At 45.3% G+C, this 12,360-nt stretch overlaps 1 protein-coding gene across 2 annotated transcripts in view; it reads right to left on the bottom strand.

Moving 5' to 3' along the window:
* GLRA1 (glycine receptor alpha 1) overlaps positions 1 to 9,744 on the bottom strand; it is a 96,305-nt gene extending 86,561 nt beyond the window's left edge. For both annotated transcript variants that reach the window (XM_062189708.1, XM_062189709.1), the window contains exon 1: positions 9,689 to 9,744. In XM_062189708.1, coding sequence (XP_062045692.1) covers positions 9,689 to 9,744 — 56 coding nt within the window. The remainder of the gene's footprint in view (positions 1 to 9,688) is intronic.
* Between the last annotated feature and the right edge of the window lie 2,616 nt (positions 9,745 to 12,360).

The raw sequence follows: 12,360 nt of genomic DNA, 5'->3' as shown, positions 1-12,360 counted from the left end.
CCTGTGGGAGATTTGCTCCTGGTTACCTGAAGAAGCACATTTATTTCTCCCATCCTCCTAATCCAATCCAATTTCCCCTCTCTTACTCCAGGTTCATTCTTGAAGTATAATGATAGTGAAATAGTTAAAAGAGTATTTTCTGGAGTTTGGCCCATTTTCATTTCCTAGGTCCACATCTTACCATTCGTCTTACCTTGAGTAAGTTACACAAGCTATTTGTGCCTCAGTTTTGTCAACCATAAAGTCGGGATATAACAGTACTGACATTTTAGGATTTTTAAGAGAATTATGAAATGAGGCATATGATGCTACTATAGAACTTAGCTTTTGATAAACATTCAATAAATACTAACAATTTCTATTATTAGGTTGCTGCACTCTAGGCTAAGATGGGGTACCCTGAGGAAGAGCTGAAGAGAAGCCTTGGAAAGAAAGGAATATCTGCCTGCAGTGTCTGTTAACATAAAAGATGCAGAAGTTGTGTGCTCCAACAATTCCATTTCTTATTCTTGTTATCTGCCTAGAGAAATGTCACATATGGTCACAAAGATGTAGGCACACAGTGGAAAAATTAGAAAAAAGGGGAGATGGTTAGAAAATAATGAGAAACCCACCACATAAAATGCTCGGCAGGGTTTAAGACAATGGAATGGAGAAGTATGCTGCGACAGGTATGGCATCCCAAGACATGTTGCTATGTGAACAAAACAAACTGCAGAATTACGTGGGCAACATGATTCAGTGCAATGACAGTACAGTATGTATATCGGTGATTACGCACACACCATGGATGTGTATGCACGTAGACTGCATATTGGACTGAGAATGAGCAGAAGGGATAACAGCCAGAAGGGAACTAGAGGCCTTTCATCAAAAGGTATCGCAGGTTTTTACTAGCATTTCTCAGAAAGAGAAAGTATCCATGTATCGCACAATTAAAGGTGTTCAAGAATAGAGCAAGAAATGCCAATCTGGCTAAGAAAAGGCAGACGATGGCTTTGTCAAACTAAAGGCCTGATAGGAAATTCCAATCTGCTCTCTCCTATGCTGCTTTTTTCTCCTGTGGCCCACTGGCAGATGGAGAGGCTGTTAATCCGATATCAATACCAGCTCATAGGAGCTGTACCTTTAAGAAGTCAGAGTCTCTCTCCCTTCCCTTTCCCTCCCTCCCTCCCTCCCTCCCTCTCCCTCTCTCTCTCTCTCTCTCTCTCTCTCTCTCTCTCTCAGTGGTGAGATAAGAGTAAGATCTGTATTTGATTCCAAGCTTTTTCCCAAGATTAACAGAATGGTTACTTCCAGTTCCCAAAAAAGCAAATCACTTTTCCTTTCAGAGCCTCAGTTTTCTCAGCTCTAGAATGGGAATAGTAACTGTTGTCCTGTGTCTGTTTTGTGAGGTAGTGGACAGCTCATATGGGATCGTGGATGTGGAACACTCTATAAACTGTGAAGTGCTTCTGTAAGGGAGCGTTGTGAATCTGCTATAGCAGCCAGGGTTGCAGCAGCCCTGCCGCATTCCTCTGGAGCTGGGGAGTATTGCAGGACTGAGCACAAGGCAATAAACATGCAGCTCTCCTAAGGCTTGAAGACCATAGCAGTTATCTGTTTGGTAAATGAGATACTATTATGCTTTGTAGGAAGGTTGTCCAGTTAAAGCGATGGAGAAGAAGGAAGGGCATGGTGCTAAAGCCAGACAGACGGCAGACTGAACAGCAGTCTCGGGACACCGAGGAGTCCTAAGCAAACCTCTGGCAGCGTGGTGTTAACAGGACCATGATTACTGAGATCTTCTTTGGGGAAAGAAACGACAGATTGCCTCCTTCTGACCATCTTAGTTCACTCCCTTCTTATTCCCGACAGAGCCTGATTGCTGTGTCCCAGAGGCCCCAGGTAACAGGCTGAAAGCCCGTTCCTTGCATGCCTCCTGTCTTCATCCAGCATCACAGTCACAGTGTGTAGCTATGTGAATGAGAGGTTTGGGTGCACTGAGACTTCAGGGACCTGGTAAGCAGTTTGGGAATAGGGCTGTCTCCTGTTGGACCCCTGTGAGTTGTGAGCGTCTTGATGTCTATGCAGCAGGATGCTGTGTGAGAGGATTGAAGGAAGCAAAGTGAAGTGCCAGGGTCAGGCATATGGGCTGTATAGCTGACTCTGGAGGAATGAGTTTGGGGAATGTACATGGCTGTATGAGAGAGTCATTTATTCTCTCTTCATCTGCAAAACAAAAGGTCAACCTATGTCAGGGTCCTCAATCCAAATGATTTAGAGCCTTTTTGCTCAGACCCTTGATTCACAGAAGTATTGACAGCAGCATTACTTGGGGGCTGTTAGGAATGCAGATTCTCAGGCCCCACTGAGACCCCTTGAGTATGAATGTGCATCTTGACACATAGCACTGACTTAGACTCTTATTAACATTACAGATATCTGAGTCCCTACTCTGGAAAGTTCTGTTTCAGTTGACTGCAATGATGCTAGGAATCTCTTTTTAAAAAATTTTAGTACAACTTTATTGAGGAGTGATGGATATACAAAAAGAAGGTACATGTTTAATATACAGAACTTGATATGAGTTGGGTGATAACTATGCACCTGTAAAGCGATTGCTACAATCTATGCTATAAATATACCTATCATCTCTACACATTTCCTGTGACCCCTTGTATTTATTACTATTATTGGTGTCGTTTTGTAATAAAGTATTTAATATAAGACCAGCCTTTTAGCAAGTTTGTGGGAATCTTTTTGATGAGCCCTTCACAGCCAGGTTTGAGGGTCATTGAATTCTAGCCCTGCTAAGAGCCCTTTCTGCCCCAAGACTCTGTGATTCTGTTGATCCACGAGACACTCGAGAGGGAAGTGTGCTTCTCTGGAGGTGAACAGGAAAGTTCAGGATGCACTTTGCAAGAAAGGGAGCACAGGCTGGACTTCTAGGTGCCTATGGACTTCCCAGTGTGCAAGAGAAGAGAGGACGCTGCGCAGGAGCTGCTGCCTATTTCACGGCTGGCATTAATGGTTGTCGGCAGCTCCCTGTTAAGACGGTAAACTCATTTAGCAATGGACACTGAAAAACAGCGGAATTCAAAGGCAGAGAGTGGTAATCTAATTGCACTGAATTAGCCTCGGGAGACTCGGACAATATCAACTTCAGCAAACCACAAAGGGATCCTTTATTAAGAATTTCAAAAGCTTTGGAGCCTCAGCACCCCTCATAAGGGCTTGAATTACAAAGCGCAGGCACTGTGTGGCTAAGCCCCTCTCCCCTGCATCTCCGGACATTGTTTCCTTCTAATGTGCATTCTGAGTGCATTTGCTGGCTAGTCTATGGTGTTTTCACTGGTGTTTGAGGCTCCACAGGGAATTGGTTTAGGGAGACAGCTAGAGTTCAGGGCTGAAACCGTGGTCTTGTCCACGGACTGGCACATTTTCTGATGGGTTCCTATGGTGTTCTGAGGTCCTTCTAATTTCTTAAAACTAGGCTCTTAAATAACCAAGTGATTTCCTTCTAATAATTCTTTGTTGTGTTGTGTTCATGGCCCAATTTACTTATTACCTGGTCCACTTTAAAGAAAGAAAAGGTTCCAGCAACTGTGTATTCACAGCATGATTTAGAGAGCTTATAATGACCAGGTGGTGATTTGGGAATCAAGGAAGAAAGCGCCGTAAGAATTGTGAAGATTTGGCTCTGACCTGCAGTGCATTTACTTTTCTGCAGCAAATCACATGCCTGGATTCATGAAAGAGGCTTGAATTTCTTCTATGTCTTTCCTGAGAGGTAGATTTCCAGTCTCTGCTTGCATATCTTCATGTGCAGTGACCATTGCTACCACTGAGGCAGCCCAATGCACAATTTCACAGAGCTGCCAGTTCTGAATTATACTGAGCCTGAATTTGTGTGTGCGTGTGCGTGTGTGTGTGCATTAAAACAAAAAAACCTGCCAATTTACTCCAATTCTTCTCTTGGAGCTATATAGAATACATGAAATCTAATGTTTCTCAATATGGCGTCATATATAGGAAGTTCATGAAATAGTAATGAGGACTCAGTTAATTTTTAAAATTTCAAAGACTCTAACAAATTGCATATTTACTTCTGACAAGGCTCTATAGGGTGACTAAAAAGAACCATGTGTCCATACTTTAGTTTTTTTCTTAGGGTGGTAACATTGCCTGCTCCATTATGTTCAGCGTTTCTGGCAGTTACGTGTGCTTGTGATTAATAAAGATGGGGAAAACAAGAAATACGGCAATGATGAATGGGTTTGGTAAACAGATTTTTAATTCATAGGCATTGTGGTAATCAACCAACAGCATGATTGATAAAACATGCAGAAACCTGGGCCCACCTTTCTCACTCCCTTCTTTGGGTCTATGAAGACAATGGTCAAACACCATGTTTTCTCATGGCACTGATGAAATGGGCATATTTATAGGAACTGTCAATACTGGTGTCCAGAGGGTAAGGTTATTTAGGGAGGTCCTCATTCTCTCTGGCTTGTGAGACTGAATATACCTCAGTGTGGCCATTTCTTAAAATAATTGACATATGCTGCAATAGCTGTAACCAAAAACTGTGCTGTCATGGGGAGATTGGGAGAAGATAACCTTCAACTCGCACAGCTAAAAATGGTTTTAGATAGAGTGATTGGTTGAATCCTTTCTTTGTGTAGTTGAGGAAGGTGAGGGCCCCAAAGGTCATGGAACCTCTCAAGGTCATGTAGCTTGCTAAATTCTAGATCCCAGGTCTCCAGCCACTTGGGCCAAGGCTGCTTTGCTTAAAGCATACCTTAAAACTTGTTGAACAGTGTCAAGATTGCCAGGCAGGGAGACAGTGCCATCCATCGTGAAAATCATTCTGCTTTCTGCCAACTGATGAAGGAAGTCAAGTTAATGACACCCACAAAAATGTGATGCTGTCATAAGACGTGCACACAGGCAACCTGGACAGGAGCTCCATAGGCCCTCAGAGAAGGGAAGAAAGGTGTGAAATATGTGTTTAAAAACAGCACTGTCTCCTTGTTGTGCAAGGATGGCTGCTGGGTCCTCTGTCCCTGCAGAGTGCCTCATTTAGGCCAGGACACACATATCCATGATAAATAAGTGTCTGACGAAGAAAGGAAGGCAGTATCACTACCTAAGCCAACTCACCCTGAGCCTTGTGGTCGTGGGCCCTGCATTGATAAAGCCCTTACTAGAGACTGCAGGGAACCTAGAAGTGTCAAGTTCCAGACATTTTTTTTTTTGGACAGGCAGAGTGGATAGTGAGAGAGAGAGACAGAGAGAAAGGTCTTCCTTTTTGCCATTGGTTCACCCTCCAATGGCCGCTGCGGCCGGCGCATCGTGCTGATCCAAAGCCAGGAGCCAGGTGTTTATCCTGGTCTCCCATGGGGTGCAGGGCCCAAGGACCTGTGCCATCCTCCACTGCCTTCCCGGGTCACAGCAGAGAGCTGGCCTGGAAGAGGGGCAACAGGGACAGGATCCGGCGCCCTGACCGGGACCAGAACCCGGTGTGCCAGCGCCGCAAGGTGGAGGATTAGCCTGTTAAGCCATGGTGCTGGCCGAAGTTCTAGACATTTGTGTTGATTGGTAAGAAAACTGAATCCCCACAAGTGTAAGAGACTTGTTTTATTATGGCTATGCTGTAGGCTGGGAGCAGAGCTGGCTGTAGAATCGTGGCCCAACAGCTCTTGGACTGTACCACATGGTGCACCACCTCTTTCATAAGGCAGCCTCAAAAATTAATTCCCTGAATACCCCCTGATAGTCATTAGCAATTTTGCAAGTATGTAGAAGTGTGCTGATTCATAACTCCACTTACCAGCCTAGGGGCCCTTTCCAGACTGTCCCTTGGGAACAAAATCATGAACTTTTCTTTATCTTAATGTTCTTCAGCCCCCAAAGAGGGTGAACTGATTGGACCCAATGCAAACTTACTCAAGAGACTTCCTTCCTTAGGGAAAAAGTCTTGGGTCCATTTCATACACTCCTAGATGCTTTCTGTGATGCCCCAAATGCGGCAGATTTCAGGCAGAAGACAGCTTTACTACCGAGTGGAAAAGATAAGGTCATCATTTGCCCCTTTTGCCAAACTTGGAGTCCAGGGAAGAGGGGAACCACAAGAGCAAAAAGGTCATTTGCCTTCTACCTGGGTAGGTTTTTAGGGCCAAGATATGAAATGATGTATTTACCATGTTCATTTTTATGTGAGTGTGGATAGAAACTTCTTTCTTACTGAGTGTCATACTCAGGACAAGATCCTGTGCAAAGAAGCATCTAATGGGATGGTAGATGGAGGTGTTGCATAAGGAAAAGCTGATCTTCTGGGAAAGCCACCCATGGATAAGACCTGGTTTCTTTCCTTGCCTTTATCCCCTTCTCAAGCATTAGCGAGGCTCCTTGTTGTTTCACTGTAGTGCTGTGTATGTTTCACGAGTGCATTTTCTCAAGGAAGTGAGACTTTCCTCCTCCTCATTATAATTGGTACATCAAAGCGACTGATTAAAAATTTGGTGATTCTATGCTGTAGTTTGAAATCGGGAAGTTTTATCTCCCCCCTCTCGCATCCCTCTACAGATGTTTGGCAATGTCTGAAGATTTTTCTTTTTTTTCTTTTTTCTTTTTTTTTGGCTTGTTGTGACTAGGGAAAGGGTGTTACTGGCAATAGGAATGCTGCTAAACATCTTACAGCATACAGGGCAGCGTTCATAACAAAGAATTACCAGTTCAAAATGCCGGTGATGCAGAGCTTGAGAAGCACGGTTATACACCATGAGTCTACCTGAGTTACGCAGAAGACAGGAGAATTTTGGGATCCTATTGGGCCTGCTCCAGCCCATGGCCTCTGTATGGGCTCTGGAGATCAAAGTCAAGTTCCCTTTGGTTTGACAGGAAGTTTGAGAGAATGTGCTCCTACCATTAAATAAAAGACCTTTGCCTATTATTTTTCTAGTCTAGATGTAAGACTCCATCCTTAACTGAAGACACGGAGACAAAATTCAGCTTGTTGAAACCCAGGATGTGACTTAAAGGATTTTAGGGCCTCAGGTTTTTAAACACCACAGCAGGAACTTCAGCCATATCACCTCGTTTTACTTTTGGTGACACAGCTGATGAGAAACTGCAATGCTGCTTGTCAACCAGGACCCCTTTCTAAGGCCTCAATTTGTTCCCTGTGTTGGCACCATATGAGATTTCTGCCCTATTCATTTCAATTGTTGTTTGTTCTGCAGTGGTTATTGTCACTCGCTGGTTATGTGGTAATGCAGCAGCACTTCTGCTGTTGAGAGCATTTCCTAGCCCCCAGTTTTTTCCCCAGCAAGGTGAGCAGCTGGCATCATCTAATCTAAGGGGGACCTGGGTGCCTGAGATGATTGGATTTGCTTATTCCAACTCAGTGCTGTCCCTTGGGGGAGTAGGGGTTATTCACATGGAACCCAGCAGGGAGCTGCCAGCCTTCATTTACCCCCACATACAGTGTACTGAGCCCCCAGATTTTAATGCTTCTGTGTTTTCACATAGAACGGAAAAAAAATCAGAGTTAGAAATGAAAATATCAATTGAACAAAGATAACGTACTCACTTTAACCCATTTGTGACCTTTTAAAAAAAAATCTGTCGAAAAATTGCTGAGGGTATTTCCCTAGTTCAATAGATCTTTTTCTTACTTTGTGTTTCAAAAGTGAGCATTCACTTCTCAAATGAAGTAGCTATTCCTATATTTTTGAAAGCGCAAATGATACAACTGCCTTTCCAAATCTCCATAGTCATCACTCTTCTTTTAAACACAGAGGATTCTATCGCACATCCATTGTTGCTCATGTGTGCCTTCACACACATAAGAGAGATGTAGAGTGGCGTTTTCTGACAGGCTACCACCAGTTTACTTGCAGAATTAACAGAGGAGATTCCTAGCCTTATCCAAATGATTACAATGCAGACGTTTTAGACCAAGTCTCCCTTTTCTGAATGACAGTGTCTGACAGGAAATCCAGCATCACATACTGTTCATCAAGAAAAAAAGGACTTGAGTGTGTAGGGTAGTGGCGGGGGATGATGTACTTGGTCCCATTAATTTGCTCTTTAATCTCTCTGGTTCAGTTCTGTCTCTGGTAAGACAAATAGAGAATCAATTTGCATACAAATGTTACCACATACCCTACCTCCACAGCATTTTACAGTTTTACCAGGTACACAGAGAAGAAATAATCTGATATTAATAGGATAATTCCCCCATAAAGTAGTTAAATTTCACTAGACCCTGGATTGTTGTACTTTTTTCATTCTGTCTGACTCCTTGACTATTTACATTCTGAGCTGTGCTCAGGACTGTGGCCTATCACAGAATTATTTAAACTGGAGATTAGAAGCTTTAGCCCGAGGTATCTCAGAGAAGGGGGATCTTCTTCATCTCAAGAGAAGTACACAAAAAGAGGCTTACAGACATTTACAATTTGGAGGAGGTGTCATTCATTTAATACAGGGACTGATGGACTCATCAAACCCATAGTTTATATGTAGTCAAATGAAAGCAGAATTATGTTCTGTTTTATGATGGAAGGTGATAATATTTGGTGGTCACTTATTTTCGAGAACAACTGGAGTATATTTTTTGAATGATTATTAATCCAATGCCAAGCTAATACAATACACAAGAGGCAGGCATCTAAAATAAGGAAGATTAATGATCCCTGCAGGTCATGGAAAAAGAGTAATTTTTTCAGCTCATGTTAATGGAATTTATCATAACCATATCTGAAGACAGCATGATTCACCCACTTAAAAAAGGACCATCTATTTCAGGGCTACCTGCAGATACAATTTTTCACTTTTCACTTGTACTAACATAAGAATGCCAAGCCTATAGGCTGAAATTTTTAATCTGAGAGACAGTGGGTAGGGGAAACTCAGCTATTGAACCAGAGATAGACATAGATTAAGAAACAAAACAAAAAAGAATTATCCATCAGTTCAGCATCTGCTGCACACAAAGTGGAGTTCTGAAAGGTGGGTGAAGGAAAAGAGAGAGCCAAAGTTTCAAAAGGGAAATGTTTTCCTAGTATCTTCTTAAATAGATCCCTCCTGCATCCAAGTTCAGGCCTTTGCAAACCGGGGTCGTAACACTATTGTCTCCAAGCACCAGGCCTCAGAAACCCCTCTCCCTCCCCCGCAGAAAAAAAAGAAAACAACAAAAAAGGAGAGAAAATGAAATGTTCTGTGTCCAGCAAGTTCGAGTGCAACCTTCCCCGTCACCGCTAGTTGTCACTTGGCTCTCAGACGGGAGAGCTGAGGTTTTCGGCACTGCGGTTAGAGAGAATGCAGTCCTAATTAAACTGAGTAACTCCTAAAGCTTCCCCTTAAAGTCCTCAGCCAAGCGAGAGCTGATATGCAGGGCACCCCCGGGGGGTTGTATTGGGGGGTAGTAGCCTGCGGAAGGACAAACAAACCACAAGGAACAGGCAAACAGCTGCCGGAGCAGCGCCTGTCTCAGACCTCCACGCACAAGCCAGACACCCTGCGGGCGGGGGTGGGGGGGGGCGGATGGGCGAAGAGGGGGCGGGGGAGGGAAAGACCCGATTGCAGCGGTACACAGCACCCCTTCGCCCCCAGTGATGGGACCACGGGCACGGTCAGCATCCGCACTCCTTCCCCCCCATTTCCATGAGAGCGATGTGGTCAGTAGAAAATTGCATACCTGAAGAATACAATGGTCTCCCAAAGGTAGAGTCGAAGAGTATTGAAGCTGTACATTTTTCAGGTCCTTGTGCTTTGTAGTCCACGACTTATGGGGAGGGGGCAAAAATGTTTCAAATTGGCACTTACAAAACCAGCGCTATTGAAAAAAATAATCCAGATGTTCAGGAGCGATGGGGAATAAGGGTGCGGAGGGAGAGCCCCGGGGGCCACCGGCTTGAGGCGGCTATGGGTACCACGGATAGAGGCGGCCGCGACGCGATTCAGCACCACGGAGAGCGTCCAGCCCTGCTTTTCAGGAGCGCGAAGAGTACAGCTGTTTGCTAAACTCCGGCGTGTCTGTCGGCTCCCTGCGGCGCTGGGGAGGCACGTTTGGGGGTGGGTATGTTTTCTTTTTTTTTTTTACCCCTGTTTTTTCTGTTTAAACGGCCAGCTTCATGCAAGGGCAAAAAAAAAAAAAAAATCTTCGGAGGCGATCAGAGCGCTGGCCTCGGACCGCTGGAGTGGGCGAGCATCTTGGGTGGAGAGAGCAGGGCTTGCTGGCTCTGGTGCTGCCTGCGGGGCTTCGGGGCGAGGGGAACGCGGTGGACGGCGCTGCCTTCAGTTAAATCTCGCAGAGGGTGCCAGGCTGTCGCATCGCGACCGAGTCCCAGAAGCTCGTGCCCCTGCCTCCGTTCCGGTCTGTTGTTGCTTTGCGTCGATCCCTGTTCTCTGGTCCCCGCCGAATAAGTTATGATCGATGCAGGAAAGGTGTCCCATTGCTCGGGGCTGCAGTCGTGCAAGAGCCCAGGGCAAGTTTCAGGGGCTGCTGGGGTCCATGGCTACCCCGCGAGGCTTAGGAGCCTCCCCAAGGTTTCAGAGACCTCTCGGTTTTCTGAGTGCGCCCATCTTCGTTTGGCCAGGACTCCTCCAGATCTCGAGACTTTCTTACTGCATTAATTTAACAAACTGGTGGCGTAGGGATTGGGGGGGGGGGCGATGGCCGATGGGAGGGGGTGGAGAGGGAAAAAAAAGGGGGGAAAACTCCTTAGTATCTTCAAACCCTCCCACTCGAGGTGTTCATTGGCCCGCGGCTGCGAAAACTAGATCTTCTCCCCGCATTGGGCCAATGGCGTGTTAGGCTCTGGGGTTGGTTTTAACGCTTAGAGTGCTGGGCACCACCGGCCTTCCTCCCCCTTAGTCCCAGCTTCTTGCCTAGCAGGCTGTGGGGCGGGGCGAGGGTAAGGAGTTAATCCCTTGAGGCTTTTCAAAGTATTGCCTTGGATTTTAAAGAGTGTAGTTGCATTTGAGGAAGACACCCTGTGCAGAGTGCTTCTGGGCTCATTTTATCATTTAAAAAGTGCAGAGTTGAAACAGACCTCTGAATTTCTTGAGGGCTCTGAAGTTACAATATTTAGCCCTGGAAAGAAAGAAGAGGTTTTCTAAAAGAAATCGGGTGGAGAGAGGCAGTCTCTCTCCAGGTCCCTGCTGCAGGAAAATACAGGGAGAGGTTTCTTGATCAGTTTCCAGGGTCAAGAGGAGCTGCCCTGGCTGGCACCCTTTTGGGAAAGAAGGAAGATGTGTCATTTTCCAAATGGACAGAGACAGTTTTATTCAGAATTGATAAGCTGGGGAAACTGAGCTTCAGAGTCTGTAGCTGGCTCTACCAACAGAGTTAAATCCTACACACAGGTATTTGGTGCTTCCTACATGCATCCCCTGCTTTCCCTTTATCCTGCCTCCCTCTCTTTTCCCCCACTTTGAGTCTCAGAATCCAGCTATACATTTCATGTTAGAGCCCATCTGTGGAGGTAGAGTTAATCAGATTTTCTCCAGGCTACGGGACTTTAGTGGATTAATAACCTCTGCAGGATTTTCTGGCTGATTTGAACTCTCTGGAACTCTGCTGGCTCTCCCTTCCAAGGCTACTGAGAGAGGACAAAGCTTTCCCCTTAACCAGTAACTTTAGGAATTCCTCCTCCTCCTTTTTTTTTTTTTAAAGATTTATTTATTTGAAAGTCAGAGTTACACAGAGAGAGGAGAGGCGGAGTGGGAGAGAGAGAGGTCTTCCATCCGATGGTTCACTCGCCAGATGGTCGCAATGGCTGGAGCTGTGACGATCCGAAGCCAGGAGCTTCTTTCAAGTCTCCCACATGGGTGCAGGGGCCCAAGGACTTGGGCCGTCTTCTACTGCTTTCCCAGGACATAGCAGAGAGCTGGGTGGGAAGAGGAGCAGTGGGGACTATAACCGGTGCCCATATGGGATGCTGGTGCTGCAGGCCAGAGCGTTAACCTGCTGAGCCACAGCGGTGGCCCCAGGAATTCCTTCTTTGAGGGTTAGGAGGACAGGTTTTCATAGATTAGTTCTCAACACCCAGTTCTCTCCAGGTCTTCTACCCAGTAAGGAAGTCTACAAAATGTTGTTTCCTGGCATTCTACCAGCAGGGTTTCACCTCCTCTGCCCCTGCACTGTAACAGGACACCCCCGTAGTACTTCTTTTGTTGGCTTCACACATCAGGATTTCCATGATGTTCTGAGCAATGACTGAAAATAAATTTTGCTTTGATGATGGATATTTATATGATTCTGGTGTGTGTATATATGTATATGTATGTATATATACACACAAGTTTATTCATGCATATATGTACTACAGACAAGCACAGATACATATATGCTGTATATATAATCAA

Source organism: Lepus europaeus, chromosome 4 (genome assembly GCF_033115175.1).
Source record: "Lepus europaeus isolate LE1 chromosome 4, mLepTim1.pri, whole genome shotgun sequence".
NCBI classification, from domain to species: Eukaryota; Metazoa; Chordata; class Mammalia; order Lagomorpha; family Leporidae; genus Lepus; species Lepus europaeus.
Note: the sequence above shows the minus strand (reverse complement) of the source record. Positions and strands in the feature narration are given on the sequence as shown.